This window comes from Orycteropus afer, unplaced genomic scaffold (genome assembly GCF_000298275.1).
Source record: "Orycteropus afer afer isolate SDZICR_OR568_19922 unplaced genomic scaffold, OryAfe1.0 scaffold00094, whole genome shotgun sequence".
NCBI lineage: Eukaryota > Metazoa > Chordata > Mammalia > Tubulidentata > Orycteropodidae > Orycteropus > Orycteropus afer.
This window is the reverse complement of record NW_006921681.1, coordinates 1570811-1588117: the sequence shown is the minus strand read 5'-3', so window position 1 is coordinate 1588117 and position 17307 is coordinate 1570811. Positions and strand designations below refer to the sequence as shown.

The 17307-nt window shown below is 52.2% G+C and overlaps 1 protein-coding gene across 1 annotated transcript; it reads left to right on the top strand.

Annotated features, from left to right (window-relative positions):
* The first annotated feature begins 2644 nt into the window (after positions 1 to 2644).
* On the top strand, positions 2645 to 15469 carry KLHL21 (kelch like family member 21). Its single transcript, XM_007942586.2, has 4 exons — positions 2645 to 3665; positions 7285 to 7690; positions 13349 to 13421; positions 15176 to 15469. The coding sequence occupies exons 1-4, from the start codon at positions 2645 to 2647 to the stop codon at positions 15467 to 15469; spliced, it is 1794 nt and encodes a 597-aa protein (XP_007940777.1).
* The last annotated feature ends 1838 nt before the right edge of the window (positions 15470 to 17307 follow it).

The following is a 17307-nucleotide window of genomic DNA, read 5'->3' as shown; positions in this document are numbered from 1 at the left end:
TAAATATCATACTTCCGTTAGTAGGTTATTCAGAATTCCAAGCACAGCTGATAAATTTAAAACTTTCTAGCTGCATTCTTTTATTGACTTAGATACACAGTGTACACATGGCTTCAAGAGTTTGCATATAGTTATTTTTCTCAAGAGCTGATTTTTTTTTTTCTCTTTTAAGCTTGTATTATTTCTTTAATACAAAAGTCATATACATTTAGTACAGAAAGACAGGTATTGCAGCCAGGCAAGCGAAATTAACAAAACAAACAAATATATATATATTTTAGGCATATGAGCACATACAGTAAATTGGATCATACTGTGTGTAATCTGGGAGCCCTGATAGCGTAGTGCCTAAGGCACCTGACTGCTAACCAGAAGACTGGCGGTTCAAACCCGCCAGCCACTCCTTGGAAAGAAGGTTGGGCAATCTACTTCCGTAGCAATATTGCCTCAGAAACCCAAGGAGGAGTCACTATGGGTCGGGTCCAACTCGATGGATGGCACGTAACAACAACAACATGTGTAATCTGACTTTTCACTTAACACTATAACATGAACATTTCCCCTCTCAATAAATATCTGCCTCATTAGTCTCCAAGGCTGTATGGCAAGACTGGAACATGATTTGTTTAAATAATCCTCTTGTTGTTAGGTGTACAAAAATTTCCTCAATTTCTGACCACAGAAACATTACTGTTTTAATCATCCATTTCATGCAGGGTTGATGAATTCTGATCCTGAGGGACTACAGTGCTTTTCCCTATAAACATCCCACTTCCTGGCTATTGAGACTTTCTTCTCGCAAAGCCTGACCAAGTAAGCGACTGGCCGGGCTCCTGGGCCCGGGAATGCTGCCGCTGCTGCCATTAATAGCTGTGTGAACAGTCCATCTATGGGCAACAGGCCGCTGCCAGTACCTGCCTGTTTTCTTACTTAGGCTCATGCTTCCCAGACTGACCCTGAAACTCATATTCTCACGATAATATGATGAGAGATTCCCAGGTGGGAGAGAACCTCCAGAGTTCTAGGAGAGTGAATAAAAACAAAATGTCTTCTCCAAAAGTTGTGCTGGATTTAGCTGGAACTAAGAAATGACAAGGAGCTCTGGTAGCATAGTGGCTAAAGCGCTTGACTGCTAACCAGAAGGCTGGCGGTTCAAACCCACCAGCCACTCCTCGGAAGGAAGGTTGGGCAATCTACTTCCGTAGTGATACTGCCTCGGAAACCCAAGGAGGGGTCGCTATGAGGCGAGGCTGACTCGACAGCACACAACAACAACAAGAAATGACAGCCAGCTCCTAGCAGCAGTCAGGCCTGCCCTGGGACCTATTTGGGCTGCTCATCAGGAATGTTTATAAAGACCTGCGGGGTGTTGGGTGGGACTGTTGTTGTTATGTGCCATCGAGTTAGCCCCCCGACTCATAGTGAGCCCTCCTTGGGTTGCTGAGGCAGTATCACTACAGAAGTAGATTGCCCAGTCTTCCTTCCGAGGAGTGGCTGCTGGGTTTGAACCGCCAGCCTTCTGGTTAGCAGTCAAGTGCCTTGGGCACTATGCCACCAGAGCTCCTTGGGTGGGACTGGTGGGACTGGTAACTAGCAAAAACCCTAGCTTCATCTGCAACAGAAAGTGGAAGTGAAACTAGGATCTTCTCTAAAACTGAGCAGAGCTTACCTTAGACAGAGGGAAAAAAGCCTTTCAAGTAAGGGAATTTTTTTTTCCCACATTAAATTACCATTGAAAGTTGGCAGATTCCTGTCATTCTGAAATGGCCATATCTCCTGGTGTTCATGGCAGTGGTGTTGATGCTGGTCATACTGCCTACCCTTGAGCTGAAGGCCCTGTCCCTAGAACCCCAGTATCCCTCTCAGAATAGGAAAAAACACCTGGGAGGCCAGATAGCTTAAGTCAGGCTTGTCTCCTCTGGAGGGCGGCCTTGGAGCCTGAAAGTCTATGCTAAACAGACTCATTGTCCGCTGACTCAAAGTAATGAGCATATAGTTTAAAACTCCTACAGCAACAGTGGAGTTTCCTGGAATTTAGCCCCATGTCATTTACAGATGCTCCAAGAAAAACCCCCACCTAAACACCCCTACGTTTGTGCACGCTTTTCTCCTGACTCTTAAGAATCATCCTATAGTGAGAAATTTGCCTGCGATAGGGTTACCAACCAATCCTTTGAAATAGTAAAACTCGAGGTGGGGTGGGGGGGGAGCCATTGTGCCCAGGCTCCCAGCAATCAGGAAGTCTGGCGCGCGCGGGGTAGCCTCGGGGGCGAGCGCCGAGCTCTGCTCTTCAGCTTTAGGCCGGGGCGGGCGGACGAGTGGCAGGCCCAGAGGCCCCAGTCCCCGGCTCACTGGCAGGCACTTGTCACCCTCTGTCCCGGGCCTGGGCGTTGTCGGAGGCTGCTGGGAGCCCGGGAAGGGCGGAGGAGGAGCGGGGCGTGGGTGGGCCGGTGACTCAGCCGGAGCGCCGGGGCGGGGGCGCATAGGGAGGTGAGCTCAGGCAGTTTGGGGTTAAGTGGGTGGTGCTGCCGAGGCCCCGCCCCGCCGCCCCCGCCCGCTCCAGGCCGTATTTAGCGCGGCGGCGCGGGACGCGCAAGCGTCTCTCCGCAGGCCCCGGCCGCGGTCTCCGTGCAGCGTAGGCGTCATGGAGCGGCCGGCGCCTCTGGCCGTGCTACCCTTCTCAGATCCCGCGCACGCCCTGAGCTTGCTGCGCGGCCTGAGCCAGCTACGCGCCGAGCGCAAGTTCCTGGACGTGACCCTGGAGGCGGCGGGTGGGCGCGACTTCCCGGCGCACCGGGCCGTGCTGGCAGCCGCCAGCCCCTACTTCCGCGCCATGTTCGCGGGGCAGCTGCGCGAAAGCCGCGCCGAGCGGGTGCGGTTGCACGGAGTGCCTCCCGACATGCTGCAGCTGCTGCTTGACTTCAGCTACACCGGCCGCGTGGCAGTGAGCGGCGACAACGCGGAGCCGCTGCTGCGTGCCGCCGACCTGCTGCAGTTCCCGGCCGTGAAGGAGGCGTGCGGCGCCTTCCTGCAGCAGCAGCTCGACCTGGCCAACTGCCTGGACATGCAGGACTTCGCTGAGGCCTTCAGCTGCGCGGGGCTGGCGAGCGCAGCGCAACGCTTCATCCTGCGCCACGTGGGCGAGCTGGGCGCGGAGCAGCTGGAGAGGCTGCCGCTGGCGCGCCTGCTGCGCTACCTGCGAGACGACGGGCTGTGCGTTCCCAAGGAGGAAGCCGCCTACCAGCTGGCGCTGCGCTGGGTGCGGGCAGACCCGCCGCGACGTGCAGCTCACTGGCCGCAGCTGCTCGAGGCCGTGCGCTTGCCCTTCGTGCGCCGCTTCTACCTGCTTGCTCACGTCGAGGCCGAGCCGCTGGTGGCGCGCTGCCCGCCTTGCCTGCGCCTGCTACGCGAGGCGCGCGACTTCCAGGCAGCTCGCTATGACCGCCACGACCGCGGGCCCTGTCCCCGCATGCGTCCGCGTCCCTCCACTGGCCTTGCCGAGATCCTCGTGCTTGTGGGCGGCTGCGACCAGGACTGCGACGAACTGGTCACCGTCGACTGCTATAACCCGCAGACGGGCCAGTGGCGCTACCTGGCCGAGTTTCCGGACCACCTGGGTGGGGGCTACAGCATCGTGGCGCTGGGCAACGACATTTATGTTACGGGTGAGTGACGGGCACTGACTAATCCCGGGTTCCCCTCCAAGTCCCCGAAGAGGCAGGGGTCCCAGGGGTTGGACGCCTTGGCCTCTGGGAGAGGACATCTACCTGGAGGAGAAACCTACAGAACCTGATTCCCCGCGGAACCACACCTGAGTCCAGGTGGCCACTTCTCCCTGCCCCGCCCCCAAGCAAGGCTGGCAGACGGGTAACCGTGACGTCTTCTAGGACTGATACTTCCAACCAGCAGAAAGGGCCCAGTGTGAGCCAGGACAAGTAGTTGCTTGTGGGCCTCTGTTCTCTGTCCAGCTGGGTCCACCTGGGTGAACCCGATCCCTGCCAGGAGATGCTCCCCTGTTGGGTCGGAAAGTCCTAGGGCATTTACGCCATACAATGGATGCTTTCTTTCTCTCGCTGAGGAATCCAGGGACAGATCCAAGGCTGATGCCCTGTGAGACACCCATCCACCCTTTCACAGGGATTTCTCCCTCACTCAGGGCCACATGGGCCTCTTGACTCACTAATTTGTCACTCGTCACCAGGTTCTCTCAGGTGGGGCACCTACACCTAGGATCTGTGCTTGGTGTTTAGGTTAAGCTCCTTAGATTGTAAACATAGTCACATGCGTCTAGGTTTTCTTCCAGTTACTTGGCCCAAACCCCAAAACACTGCCGAGTCATGGTGGGCGGGTCCCAGCTTGCTTGTCCTGGACTCTCCCATATTTTTTTGCTTAAGGATGAATCCCTTTTGGACATGAGTCTACCTACCCTGGTATGAGGAGGGACAGTCTGACCACTTTATAAGGACAGAACCTAGTGGAGTCAGGTTTTGGTGGTCCTGTTACCAAGCAGGGGATATTCAGAGTTGAATAACTCCCAACTCACTGTTACCCCCTGTGCCCAGCCAGGCACATTGGGAGGAAACTTCCCTCTGGAACAAATGTTCTGGTGCTCTGGGGGGCTTTGAGCTAGCCAGTGGGGGTGCAGCCCAGGCAGAGGAATGTTCAGCTCTCTGGGCACAGTTCTGTGGGGTGCAGAGGGGTTCCAGCTGCTGCCAGAATCTATCCCTCTTTCCAGTCTGAGGTTTCCCCGGTGTTGGTTGGCAACCTTGGCGCCTCTGACGTCTGGCCAATGACTGAGCAGAGAACTCATTTCCAGAACTGGCCAGCCTAGCCCCCGCTTCTTCATACCCTTCCATAAATGTCACAGCTGAGCAGTTAATCCGGGGTTTAGGCAAGTGCCCTGGTCACCCTACAGCTGTTTGTAGGGAATTCCATAGGATAAGAAAGCGACTGCAGCTGCCTTTGACACCCTTCTCAAAGGGAAGAAGGCCGGCAGAGCTAACTTAAACAAGTGTTAGACCTTTATCTTCTCCCTTTCAGAGCCCAGGGTGCTAGAAGGCTAGAATGTCCTCCTGCTCTGCCCAGTGGCGCCAGCCTCAGAAAGGAGTAATGTAGCTCCCGGGATTCCTGGAGTCATGGAGATTTTGGTGTCTTGAAAACAGTTGCTGTCGGGTCAACTCCCGACTCACTGTGACTCGTGTATGTCAGAGTAGAACTGTGCTCTGTAGGGTGTTTAGTGGCTGAATTTTTTTATTTTTTTATTTTTTTGAGATAGATTGGCAGGCTTTTCTTCTGTGGTGCCTCTGGGTAGATGCAATCCTCCAACCTTTTGGTTAGCAGTGAGTCCGTTAGTAATTGTCTGTACCATCCAGGGATTCTGGTGTCCTGAGTGTTGTTGTTGTTGTTGTTATGTGCCTTCGAGTCAGCCCTGACTCATAGCGACCCCTCCTTGGGTTTCCGAGGCAGTATCACTACGGAAGTAGGATTGCCCAACCTTCCTTCCGAGGAGTGGCTGGTGGGTTTGAACCGCCAGCCGTCTGGTTAGCAGGCAAGTGTCTTACAAGTGTCTTAGCCACTATGCTACCAGAGCTCCCGGTGTCCTGAGTAGACCTCGGGTTTTCCTTTATGATACACCCAGCACCACTTTTTTTTTTTTTTTTTATAGCTCTTTATTGAAATAAGAAGGGATACTGGTGGCACAATGCTTAAGCACTCAGCTGCCAACCAAAAGGCTGGCGATTTAAACCCACCTGATGGCTCTGTGGAAGAAAGATGTGGCAATCTGCTTCTGTAAACATTACAGCCTAGGAATCCCTGTGGGGCAGTTCTACTCAGTCACGTGGGATCACTATGAGTCAGTTGACTCAACAGCACCTACCAACAACACAACATTGGAAGAGAAGATTCATACAGAAGGATACACAGAACACTGGTACAAAGTATATATGTTCTTACAAATAGAACACGCCTCTGTTACCTGTCCTACAAGTCCTCTTTGGAACATTACTGTCAGATGATTAAGTCTCTTGTACAGCCTGGGTCAAGCCTGCCAGAAAGCCTAGGACTGGGTGAGCATTTCCCTCCCAACAGCACTTCACACTGGCTCCCAAGAGCTGTGATCCACGACCTGGTATCCCATTCAGTTGAGGGGTACTTGACAGTGTATCTGGGATTGAGGCTCTTGGACTTTGGTCTGGCTAGTATGGGTGTGGCACTGCAAAAAAGGATGTGGAGGTGGCATTTTCTGACCTCCTCTAACTTCATAAGGGGGAGACAGAATCACCATCAACAGCCCAAGCCCAATGCTGATTCCTGTAAGGCCAGACATGCCACCACACTCCAGCCTTTTTTGCAATCCTGACACCAGCCATCCCTCCCATGACACTCCTCTGCTGAGTTCAGTAATTCATTGCAATGGCCACACAGAACTCACAGACAATATTCACGATTTTGGGGTTTATTAGGGAAATAACAGGTTACAAATCAAGTTCAGGAACACTCTTAGGATACAACTTAATCAGGACAGTCTCCTCTCTGCTGTGCCCTCAGACATGCCTCTCTGGCCCTGGACTTCTTGGCCTGGCCTCTGCCCAGCTCAGATAAGGAGTACAAAACTCTTTTAGCTCTGCTGATAGGTACACCTATGTGCACCTCAGTGCACCAGCAAGCCTCCTTCCCAGAAGCACTCAGCTTTCTCACTCCTTGGGCTGGCAAGCCAGCAACTCTTGCCTCTTGGTTCCTCAGCCGGTCATCTCTGCCAATCCAGCTGTCTTTCTGCCAAGGAAATCCAACGCAGGAATCTTGGGTCCAAGGATACATTCTACTCCACCTCTGCTGGTCTCTCTTGATGGCAGTGAGATCCCCCCTTTCTGCTTCTAGGAAGACTCATTTTAAGCCTAGCAGAATGACAAAAGTGACCAGTCTCCACATTAAAGTTCCATACATCTTATTTGCATGGTCCCACCCAGTAATCTGGTGGAAATCACAAAAACCAGTTAGAAAAGCCATACCAAGTAATTCACCACAGGCACAAAACAGGCCATTGTTTTATGGGGTGAAGTTTGGTCTTATTCCCTGGCCTGTGGTCAGTATACATTACCTTAGCCTCAGCTGGGCTGAGCTCAAGGGGAAGAGAGGATAAGTCTTGGACATGTGTTGAGGTTGAAGTTCAGTGCGGTTAGTTACTCCCCGGGGTAAGGCCCCGTGGAAGTTTAGGAAGAATTCGGGGGGACTCACTCAGATCAGGTGGGCATTAGCTGACTCTTTCCACTATGTGCGTCGCAGGTGGGTCTGACGGCTCAAGGCTCTATGACTGTGTGTGGAGGTACAACTCGAGCGTTAATGAGTGGACAGAGGTGGCACCCATGCTGAAGGCCCGTGAGTACCACAGCTCCTCAGTCCTGGATGGGCTGCTCTACGTGGTGGCCGCGGACAGCACGGAGCGCTATGACCACACTACTGACTCATGGGAGGCCCTGCGGCCCATGACCTACCCCATGGACAACTGTTCTACGACTGCCTGCCGAGGCAGGCTCTATGCCATCGGTTCCTTGGCTGGCAAAGAGACCATGGTCATTCAGTGCTACCACCCAGACACAGACCTGTGGTCCCTGGTGGACTGTGGCCAGCTCCCACCCTGGTCCTTCGCCCCCAAGACTGTGACGCTGAATGGACTCATGTACTTTGTCAGGTGAGTCCCTGGGTGCCAACTTGCCATCTGCAGTATTTATACCAAACAAGGTCCTGTGCCAGGCACATCATGACTGCACTCCCCATTTCACAGATGAGGAAACTGAGACAGAGCTGGGATTGAGTCCAGATCTTTCAGACCCCAGAACATTTACTCTACCCCATTTCTTAGAGCAGTTTCCACGGGCTTCCTGGTTGTCCTGGTTATATGTTGTCAAGTATGTTGGAGTTAGGTCCTTTCAGAGAACTTTGTGTATGTGTGTGTGTGTGTGTGTGAGAGAGAGAGAGAGAGATTTGGGTGAAGATTTACAGAGCAAATTCATTTTCCATACAGCAGTTCACATATACTTTGTCTCATGACATTGACCACAATTTACCACAATGCAACAGCTCCCCTCCCATTTCCTCCCGATAATTACCTCTTCCTGTGTCCATCCCTCCATGCCCTCTAGTCCCCTGAGCTGTCTCCCTGTGCATAAGCAGCCCTTCTTTCTCCCATGATTGTTCTCTCCAAGGAGTATATCTACCTCAGGTAAATGTTCAACTCATATGCCTGTCTTTTACTTGGCTGGAAACCACAAGTGTGGGTTTAATTCCAGACCTGAAGGGCAGCTAGGGGCCATAGCCTCAGTGGTTCCACCAGGCTCTATCGGACCAGCAAACCTGGTCCCCCTCCCTTTTTTTTTTTTTCCCTCCAAATGATTTTTGAGTTTTACCCACATTGTTCTCCCTCTCTTTCCAGGATCTCCTACATAGATCCCCTTCCAAATGGTTGACATTGGTAGCCAGGCACCATCTAGTTCTTCTGGTCTCATAGTCATACAGGCTGCAGATTGGATGATGTACCAGTTGCTAGGACTGATTGTATCCATGAATTTTTGGTTTTCTTCATTCTTCTTTGCTCTGGACAGGGAGAGAACCATCGTTACATCTAGATGGCTGCTTGCTAGCTTTTAAGATCCCAGTCGCTACTTGCCAAAGTAGGAGGTGGAACAATGTTTTGTGTAGTATGCTATGCCAATTGAGCTTCATGTCCCCTGCAACTATGGTCCCGAGCCCACAGGTTCAAATACTCGGTCCCTCTGGGTACCTGGCTGTGACCAAACAGTGACTACCGTCTTGCCTCTTGTCAGCTCTACTATATACCTGGGAATTCAGATCATACACACAAACATTACAGGACCATTGTCTGCCAACCCTATACATGTTCTTGGGTACACTCCCCACTTCATAGACATGCCTACTAGTTCAGCCTGTCCACCCATCTGTCCACCCGTATGCCCATGTTTGCCTTCACTGACAGCGCAGTACTGTATGTGCAGAAGGGTTCATCTTTGTTGTCTGTACCTCCCACGTACCTCTCTGTCTTTCTCTTCCTCGATGCCACCATATTGATCACTCACATTTGGTACATTGCCCTTCTCTTCACCCAGATCAATACTTATCTTTATCAATCTAACAGAGAACTTTTTTGAGGCTTTATGGAAGTGAAATAAAACCATACCTCTTTGTTGGACTTCTACTGGGAGGATCCCATTAAGAGTCATACTTGTTGTCACATGACATCTGTTAAAAAGGAACCTGTCGTACCTAGAAGGGATTTTGAATTTGAAAAAGGCCAGAGAAAAGCTTGTTTGCATACTTGAGTGTGGAAGAACACACCCTTGACCCCCACTAACATTGAAAGCCAAGGATTTGTGGTCAGGCAGGTGGGGGACCAGCTCCCACCATCCTATGTGAAGCATCCTCATATATTGAGCCTGGATGGCACAAGCAGTTTGTGTTCAACTACTAACCGAAAGGCTGGTGGTTCAGACCCACCCAGTGGCTCCATGGAAGAGAGGTTGACAAACTGCTTCCATAAGGATCAGAGCCCAGGGGAACTCTGTAGCACATGGGGTTCACCAGGATTCAAGGGGCTGAGTCCATGACATGGGCTTGGGATTTTGTTTTTGCATGCCAAGCATTTCCAGCAGGTTCTGTCCTAGGGCTGAAGGGCAGTCTCATTCCCTTCTAGTCCTGCCACCTGCCAAGTCAGGGCCTGACATCAAGAGTGCTCATCAGTCTTTTTGGAATGAATGGTGTTTGCCAGGGGACCCACAGCTGCTGTTGACCAGGGAGAGGTCTGGTATTAAGCAGCTCCAGAGTAGGATTCTTGTGGGAACGATGACTCTACTAAGTGCACGCTGAGCCCATGTGTGTATGGACACAGGTGAGCTCTGTGATCCGCTCTCCATGTGTATGTCCATATTTGATTGCCATGACCATCTGATGAGCTGGGCACTACTGTTGTCTCCATGCACAGATGGCCAGAGGCTTAGGGTTAGAAGGATTTGTTGTCAGCCACAGGCTGGAAGTGGTGGTACAACTTTGAGCCAAGGATGTCCAGCCCATATCCTCAGGTATAATGTCACTATACTTACAACAGGGCCAGGCAGGAGGCAGCACAGAGTAAACTGTGATAGCCAGTAGTCACTGTGTATCTGCTTATCTTGAAGGCCTGTATGGTCATAGTCAAATGCCTTCTCCTTGTGGGTCAGTGGGGACCTGGGAGAGAGCTAGGGGCTCCCTGTCCACTGCACATAGCTTCCACGTGTGTATGTGTGTGTACATATACACACATATACCTGCTCTGTGTACATGTCTGTTATATATACATACATACCTACCTCCTGCTGCCTTCCCTGGCTCAGAGCCTGCTGATGCTCTGGTACCAGGAAGGAAGGAGGAGGTATGAATGACTGTCCCCTCTGTCCCCTTTTTGGTCTGGACTTTGAATTGGCACCCCAGTGGAGGCAAGCTTGTTGCCCTGGGCCCCCGCCTCTCAGTGTGAGCAGCACTGGTCTTTGTCTCCCAATCCTGGCCTGAGGCTCCTTGCAAGGAATAAGCTGGGCTTTCAGGGTAAACCAGCACCTTTGAGAACAATTGTAGAGTTGTTTGTCATGTAAGTAGCCAAGAGGCCTGGCGTGGCCATGTGCCAGGAGCCTCTGTTCAGCTCTGAAAAAGCCCTGGAATCTCAGCCAGCTCCTGAGCCTGTTATAAAACAGCCCCTGACCCTTTGCCTGCTGTCTCTCCGGAGCTGCCGAGGTATCCTCAGAGAGGGGGGTGGGGGTGCTATAAATACAGCTTATCAGCATGCCAGGGCCTTTGCCCCAGCCTCTCAGCAGCAGTTCCAGGACAGGTGTCTTTGAGAGTGTCCTTCCTATCCTGAGGTCCTGGAGCAAGACAGGCCTAAGGGCCACTCTGTCCACATCAGGCCTATCTACTTTCCTTCTTGGTTTGGGTCACCAGTCGGCTGCTGAACTGCCTCACCTGGAAGCATTAGGGTGTACCCCCTGCCTTGAGGGGCGGGTGGGAGGAGGCAGGCCCTAGTGTCTGCCCTGGTGGTCCTGGCCCCACCTCCCCAACAGCAACGGGCTGCAAACCATAGGCTTTCTTAGGGGAGTAGTGGACACCTGGCCTGAGTGGTTATTAGGCAGGCACAGTAGGGCCTGGGGTCAGAGCCTAGTGCCATTTGAGTGTTGGTCCTGGAGTTGTACCTGCTCACAGCACTTTGGTACCTTATGAGTTTTGGTGCAGTAAGCAGGTGACTCCTGGCCCAGAGTCCCCTTGCCTCTGGGCAGCTCCTTCCAGAAGGTGCTATCCCCAGGGAAGCAGCCAGTGTCATGAGGGGGCCACAGCCCCTCAGCGATCATACTCATTACTCCTGCCCTGGGCTCGGTCCCTCCCCCTGAGCAGTGCCCATTTTGGCTCCATGAGAGGTGGCTCCTTGGCTGGGATGCATCAGGTCCAGCTGAGGACGGAGCCTGGCTCCTCCTGGCTGCAGCTTTGCAGGTCTTTGCTGCTGTGGGGGTGGGAGGCCTGGGGAAGACAGCCTAGCAGGTTCCACTGTTTAATTATCATCATCGTTATGGCCCACAAATTAAGAATGCTAAAAGCATTCTTTGAAATATTTGGAGGGAAAATCAAAAGAAGAATGCTATTTTGTAACGTGCAAGATTGTAGGAAATTCAGATGCTGGTGTCCATAAGGAAAGGTTTGTTGGGACATATGTAGTATTTGCAGCTGCTTTTGCGCCATAACAACAGGGCTGAGTAGTTGCAACAGAGACTGTCTGGTGCACAAAGCCAAAAATACTTTTGGTCTAGTCTTTCAGAAAATTCTTGCTGACCCTTTGTATTGATATCCTAGGGCTGCCGTACAAAGTACCATGAACTGGGTGGCTTAAAACAACAGGAATTTATTGTCTTCCAGTTCTGGAAACTAGGAGTCTGAAATCAAGATGTCGGCAGGGCCATGCGCCCTCTGAAGGCTCCTTACCACTCCCCTAGCTTCTGGCAGTTCCCACCAATCCTGATGTTCTTTGTTTTTTGTGATTTGGGTGAAAGTTTACAGAGCAAATTCATTTTCTATACACCAGTTCATACACGTTTTGCTTCATGGCATTGACCACAATTGCCCACAATGTAACAGCTCTCTTCCCACTTCCTCCCTGTAGCCACCTCTTCCCTATGTCCTTTCCTATATATTCCTGCCCCTCTGACCTGTCTCTTTGCAAATACTGCCCTTCTGTTCCCCCATGCTTGATCATTCTGAGGTATGTATCTACCTGATGTAAATGTTCATGCTATGTAGCTGTCTGTTATTTGGCTGGGAGCTATGGGAGTGAGTTCAGTTCCGGACTTGAAGGGTAACTAGGGGTCATAGTCTCAGGAGTCCCATCAGTATAGCTTGCTCTTAATTACATCTACAAAGACTCTTTCTAGATTAAGTCACATTCATAAGTACAGCGGTTAGGACTTCAGCATATCTTTTTAGAGGACACAGTTCAACCTATAACACCCCAATCTATGATCATTATTATTATAATTCTTCTATTACCATTTTTTTCTAGTAGTAGTTTTTTTTTTTCAAGGCTGTCCCTTTGAGCCTTTTATTGCAGGGAAAGAAGGGTGTCGAACAGGCTGAAGGGTCCTGACTCCAAAGTGCAGGGCATTGGTGGTCTCTTCTTTTATGTAACTGTGGCTATCATACTGGGCAGAGGACATGGCAGTGAATGGGGCAGGCACTGGGGGCCCACAGTGGTGTTCAGGGCAGTGGATGAGGAGTGGTCCAGGGTACATAGGAGTGTGCAGTGGGGGCAGGAGGTCTGGTCTGGACTGGTCAGTCATGGAGGGTCCTCTGAAGAGGAAGCTCAGAATGGGAGGGATGAGTAGGAGACTTGGAGGGGCGAGGGCGGTGATTTCTTTGGAATCTGAGTTGGGACAGAACATGCTGTAAGTCCAAGCATTGTAGGAAGCCAGTCTGGCTGCAGCAAGGGGTTGGGAAAGCCATGTCAGTGCTAGGGGTAGAGAACCACTCAAGGATACAAGTACTCAAGGGGTATGTCCTTTGTGCTTGGGGAGCAAGGCTTTGGAGCCCTGGGCAGGGCCAGGCTGGCGTGAATAACTGGAGTTGGTGCCTGAGAACCAGGATATGATCCTGCCTAGCCAGTGGGGCTGCTAAGTGGCATCAGAGAAACCCAGCTGGCTTGAAGGAGCTGTGGTCAGAAGACCTCACAGGAAAGGGGCCTACAGTCAGCCCTGCCCTCCTCTCCTGCCCTTCCCACCAAGGATGCTTCTCCCCACTTTGACCAGCTGCTCCCTCGCTTCCTCCACAGGGATGACTCCGCAGAGGTAGATGTCTATAACCCAGTGAAGAACGAGTGGGACAAGATCCCATCTATGAATCAGGTGAGTTTCCCAGCATGGCGCATCTGACATATAGGCCAGACTCGTTTTTTGGCTGAAGTAGTATTATCATTTAATGAACAGTGGTGGGCAAGGCCCTGTGTGGAGCCTTTAAACCAATAAAACCAAACTCACTGCCATCGAGTCAATTCTGATTCATAGTGACCTCCTTTGGGTTTCTGAGGCTGTAAATCTTCACAGAAGTAGGTTGCCCCATCATGCTTCTGTGGAGTTTGAACCACTGACCTTCTGGTTAGCAGCCAAATGCCTTATCTGCTACATCACCAGAGCTCCTTGTGTGGAGGCGTTAGGGAGTGTTATCTCACTTGGCAGAAGGGGGTTCTGTTATTCTTGAGTTGCTATTAAGGATCAACTAAGACTTGGAGAAGTTAAGTAAAATCTGAGGCCCACAGAGCTCAGTTAGTTCATTCATTTGACCAGTGCTGGTTGAAGACCTGTGTATGGGTAGGCACTGTTCTAAGCACTGGGGACACAGCAGAGAACCAGACAGACAGAAGTTGTTGCCTTTATGGAGCTGACACCATAGTGGGGAGATGACAGTGGTCAGTAGTAGGATGCCCCATCTGGCATCCTGTGTATGTGCTAGGGGAGGGGACCAGGGGTACCAGGGTTGGGGAGGAAGTAGACTTGGCTATGTAGGCCTCACTGGTAAGTTGACTTTTGAGCAGAGACCAGATGGTATGCAGGAGTGAGCCATACAATTATCAGAGGAAGAATGTTCTAGCAGAGGGACCAGACCATGCAAAGGGCCTGTGGTGGGTGTTCTGGCATGTACATGGACCAGCCAGCAGCTCAGGGTGGCTGAGTGAACAAAGGGGCCGCAGAAGAGATGAAGTCAGACAATCAGTCTCTGAGTACTGACCCACTCTCACTGGCCTCACACCCAGGAACTGACCTTGGTCACGCATTTATTGAGTGCCTGCTGTGTGGTCTGAAACAGGACCCCAGGATGCTCAAACAGCCACAGAGAAGGTTGCTTGTTGGAAGGGAGAGAGAGAAAGTTGCTTGTGTGTGAGAGAGAGAGGAGTGGCTGGAAGGCTTGTCCATATTTGGCTACTGGGCATACATCTAGTCCTGCGCCCTGCTAGATCCTTCTTTTCCATCTTACTTAAAATTCCCAAACCTGTTCTCATGAGACCTCTGCATGGCTGATTTAACAGTTTGTGACATCCTAGCTTATCATTTTCTTTACATTTTACATACTATAATTTTATAATTTTCCCCACAATAGGCTACACATACTCATTGTAGCAAGTTTGGAAAGACTCCAGGCTTTGGGGTCAGGCCCCAGCTTTGCCTCTGTCAGCCAGGACAGTTTCCCCATCTATAAGGTGGAGAGAGCAGTAGTCCCTACCCAGAGGGATGTTGCAGAGAGAACGCAAAATAATCTCTTGTGTGGAACATGACCTACACCCAGGGAGACTCGGGCTGTGTCCACGGTGGCCACCTTGGCTGTTGTAGGGGAAGGATTACTCGCCAGTCCTAGCATGCTGTGTGACTGTTGGGGAACCTCCTGTTTCCTAGCTGTGGTAGGCAGCACATTAACGTATTCTAGTTGAGTTGTTCTCTGGAAAGTCTGCACGGTGTCGCTCCCAGTACCACACTCAGAAAGCGCCTCAGCTGCCCCTCCACAGCACTGACAACTCCCTGTTAGATGGATGCCTGTGGCCCAGCCTAGGTGAGGGCTCTGCCCTGCCCTGGGCCAGCCTCCTCTCATCTGTATTCTTGGCCCGCAGGTACATGTCGGGGGCAGCCTGGCTGTCCTGGGTGGGAAGCTCTACGTCTCCGGTGGCTACGACAACACATTTGAACTCTCGGACGTGGTGGAGGCGTATGACCCAGAAAGTCGGGCATGGAGTGTGGTTGGTCGGCTGCCGGAGCCCACCTTCTGGCATGGCAGTGTCAGCATCTTCCGCCAGTTCATGCCCCAGGTGCCCTCAGGTGGGCGGGGCTTTGAGCTGGACAGTGGCAGCCACGAGGTGAACTCAGGCCGGCTTCAGCCACCACAGAACCTGGACGATCTGCACTAGCCCTGGCTTGGCCCAGGGAGGGCCTCTGGGTGGGTGACCCAGCACCTGTGAGGTGGGCAGCAACCCTCCTTTGTGCACGAGGACAGGTTGGGCTCCCCAGGTGGAGTGTGGGCTCTTGGATCCACCACCTAGGAAGTTCCTGTGCATTTGGAGCCTGGAGTCTTGGCTGCTGGAGTCACAGCTAGTCACAGATGCCTCTCCCTTGGTCACAAAAGAGCTACCCCCTGCAGCACGTATCTGAGCCCCACCTGTGGGTCCTCAGCTCACCAATGCAGTGCATACTCCTCTTGCCACCACCACCTGTGCCTCCTTTCTCCGACTCAGGAGTAGAGGACAGAAGGTGGGGAGCAGTCCCGTGAGGAGCCTGAGAATGACTTTGGCCTACCTTCATGCGTATCCCCATTTGGGCCTGGTGCATCAGGGGTTGCAGACCCTGCCTACTGGGGGTTCCTCAGCTTCATGTCCAGTGCTGGCCCTCCCAAGGGAGGATCTGCTTGCCTAGTCTCTTGCCTAGCTAGGGTCTCCCACCAGAGCCCCTCTTACAGGACTGGGGCCTCTTGAGATGGGTGCAGGGCTGTGGGACTGAGCAGGAGGGTGACTTTGAAGGAGTCTTTGTGTCCAGAGCACATGGGCTGTGGTGGAGGCTGGGTCTCCCTCCCACAGCCCTGAACTGGCCAGCGTATCCTCACTTAGCATGGAAGCCTCTGCTGGGCCTGTGTCCCGGGCTGATGAAGAAGGGCAAAAATGTCCAAGTGCGAGGCTGTCGCTCTCTCTTGGAGGCCTTGGGAGTCTTCCCGAGCCCAGTCCAGCAAATGAGTGGACATTTTCACGCAGCTCCTGGGGCCCTGCGCTGACCCCTCACCATGGCTGCGAGTGGAAAATCCTGTTGCCTGTACAGGAAGCCTGGTAGAGGGGCTTGGGTGACTGACTCCAGGGTTTTCAATGTCTACAGTTCAACCCTTCCTTCAAGAAGGGGCCAGCTAGGAACAGGATTTTTTTTTTAATTATTTTTTAAGTCTTATCAAAGTGCCATTGCTGAAGCTTTCTTTGGGGCTGGGGTGATTTGAGGTTCCTTGGAAGCTCAGGGCCAGATCCAGAAGCAAGGGGCAGGAGTGCTTTCAGGAAACACCATGGGCTCAGGGAGTCCCTGGTCGTCCTCCCCATGGAGAGGGTGGTTTGTCTCCTCAAGATATCCAAAGTAGCCTTTGATTGGATTTGTCCTTCCTTCCTTCCTTCCTTCCCAGACATTCAGCCTGCACGTTCCTCATTAGTCAGCTGAAAGGAAATGTTTATTCGGTTGCCTATTCCCAGTGACCTGATTTTTGGAGCTGTGTTCTCACCAGGAGAAAAAAACATTAGTTTTAAGACCATCGCTTCACAGACTGCACTTAAAACCCTTTCGTTGGGATGGCACATCTGGGCCCAGGAGAAGCCTGATTGCCTGAATTTCTCCTAGGACTTGGTGTGTGTGGGTACCTGTTACGACACTGCCTGCCGCCTTCTGCATATTCATGAGGGGCCTCTGGCTGCTTCTTGGTTCTTGCCTGAAGTGAGGGTGAGGGAGGGTGCCTTCTAGAGCAGTCATTGCTCCCGCCCCCCATGAAGTCATTCACTGTCATTGCCCAGCTCCTGTGCGGTGTGCTGCCTGGCACTGTGGGAAGGGGTGGGATAGCGGGTAGGAAGTACCTGTGCCTGGGCTTGTATGTTGGGTCCTCTACTTTCTGGAGGTCTCTCCATCCCTCACTCCTGCTATGAGTCTGCCCTCCCCAGGTGAGTCAGGACTTGCCTGCCCTCGACCCTGTCCCAGCTGTGGTCTCAGCCCAAAATGGCTGATGCTC

Bases quoted from the DNA above. Each gene is read 5' to 3' on its own strand.
- KLHL21 (XM_007942586.2), top strand. From the start codon at position 2,645: ATGGAGCGGCCGGCGCCTCTGGCCGTGCTACCCTTCTCAGATCCCGCG. The intron at 3,666-7,284 runs GTGAGTGACGGG...TGTGCGTCGCAG, and splicing joins CAACGACATTTATGTTACGG to GTGGGTCTGACGGCTCAAGG. The intron at 7,691-13,348 runs GTGAGTCCCTGG...CTTCCTCCACAG, and splicing joins GGACTCATGTACTTTGTCAG to GGATGACTCCGCAGAGGTAG.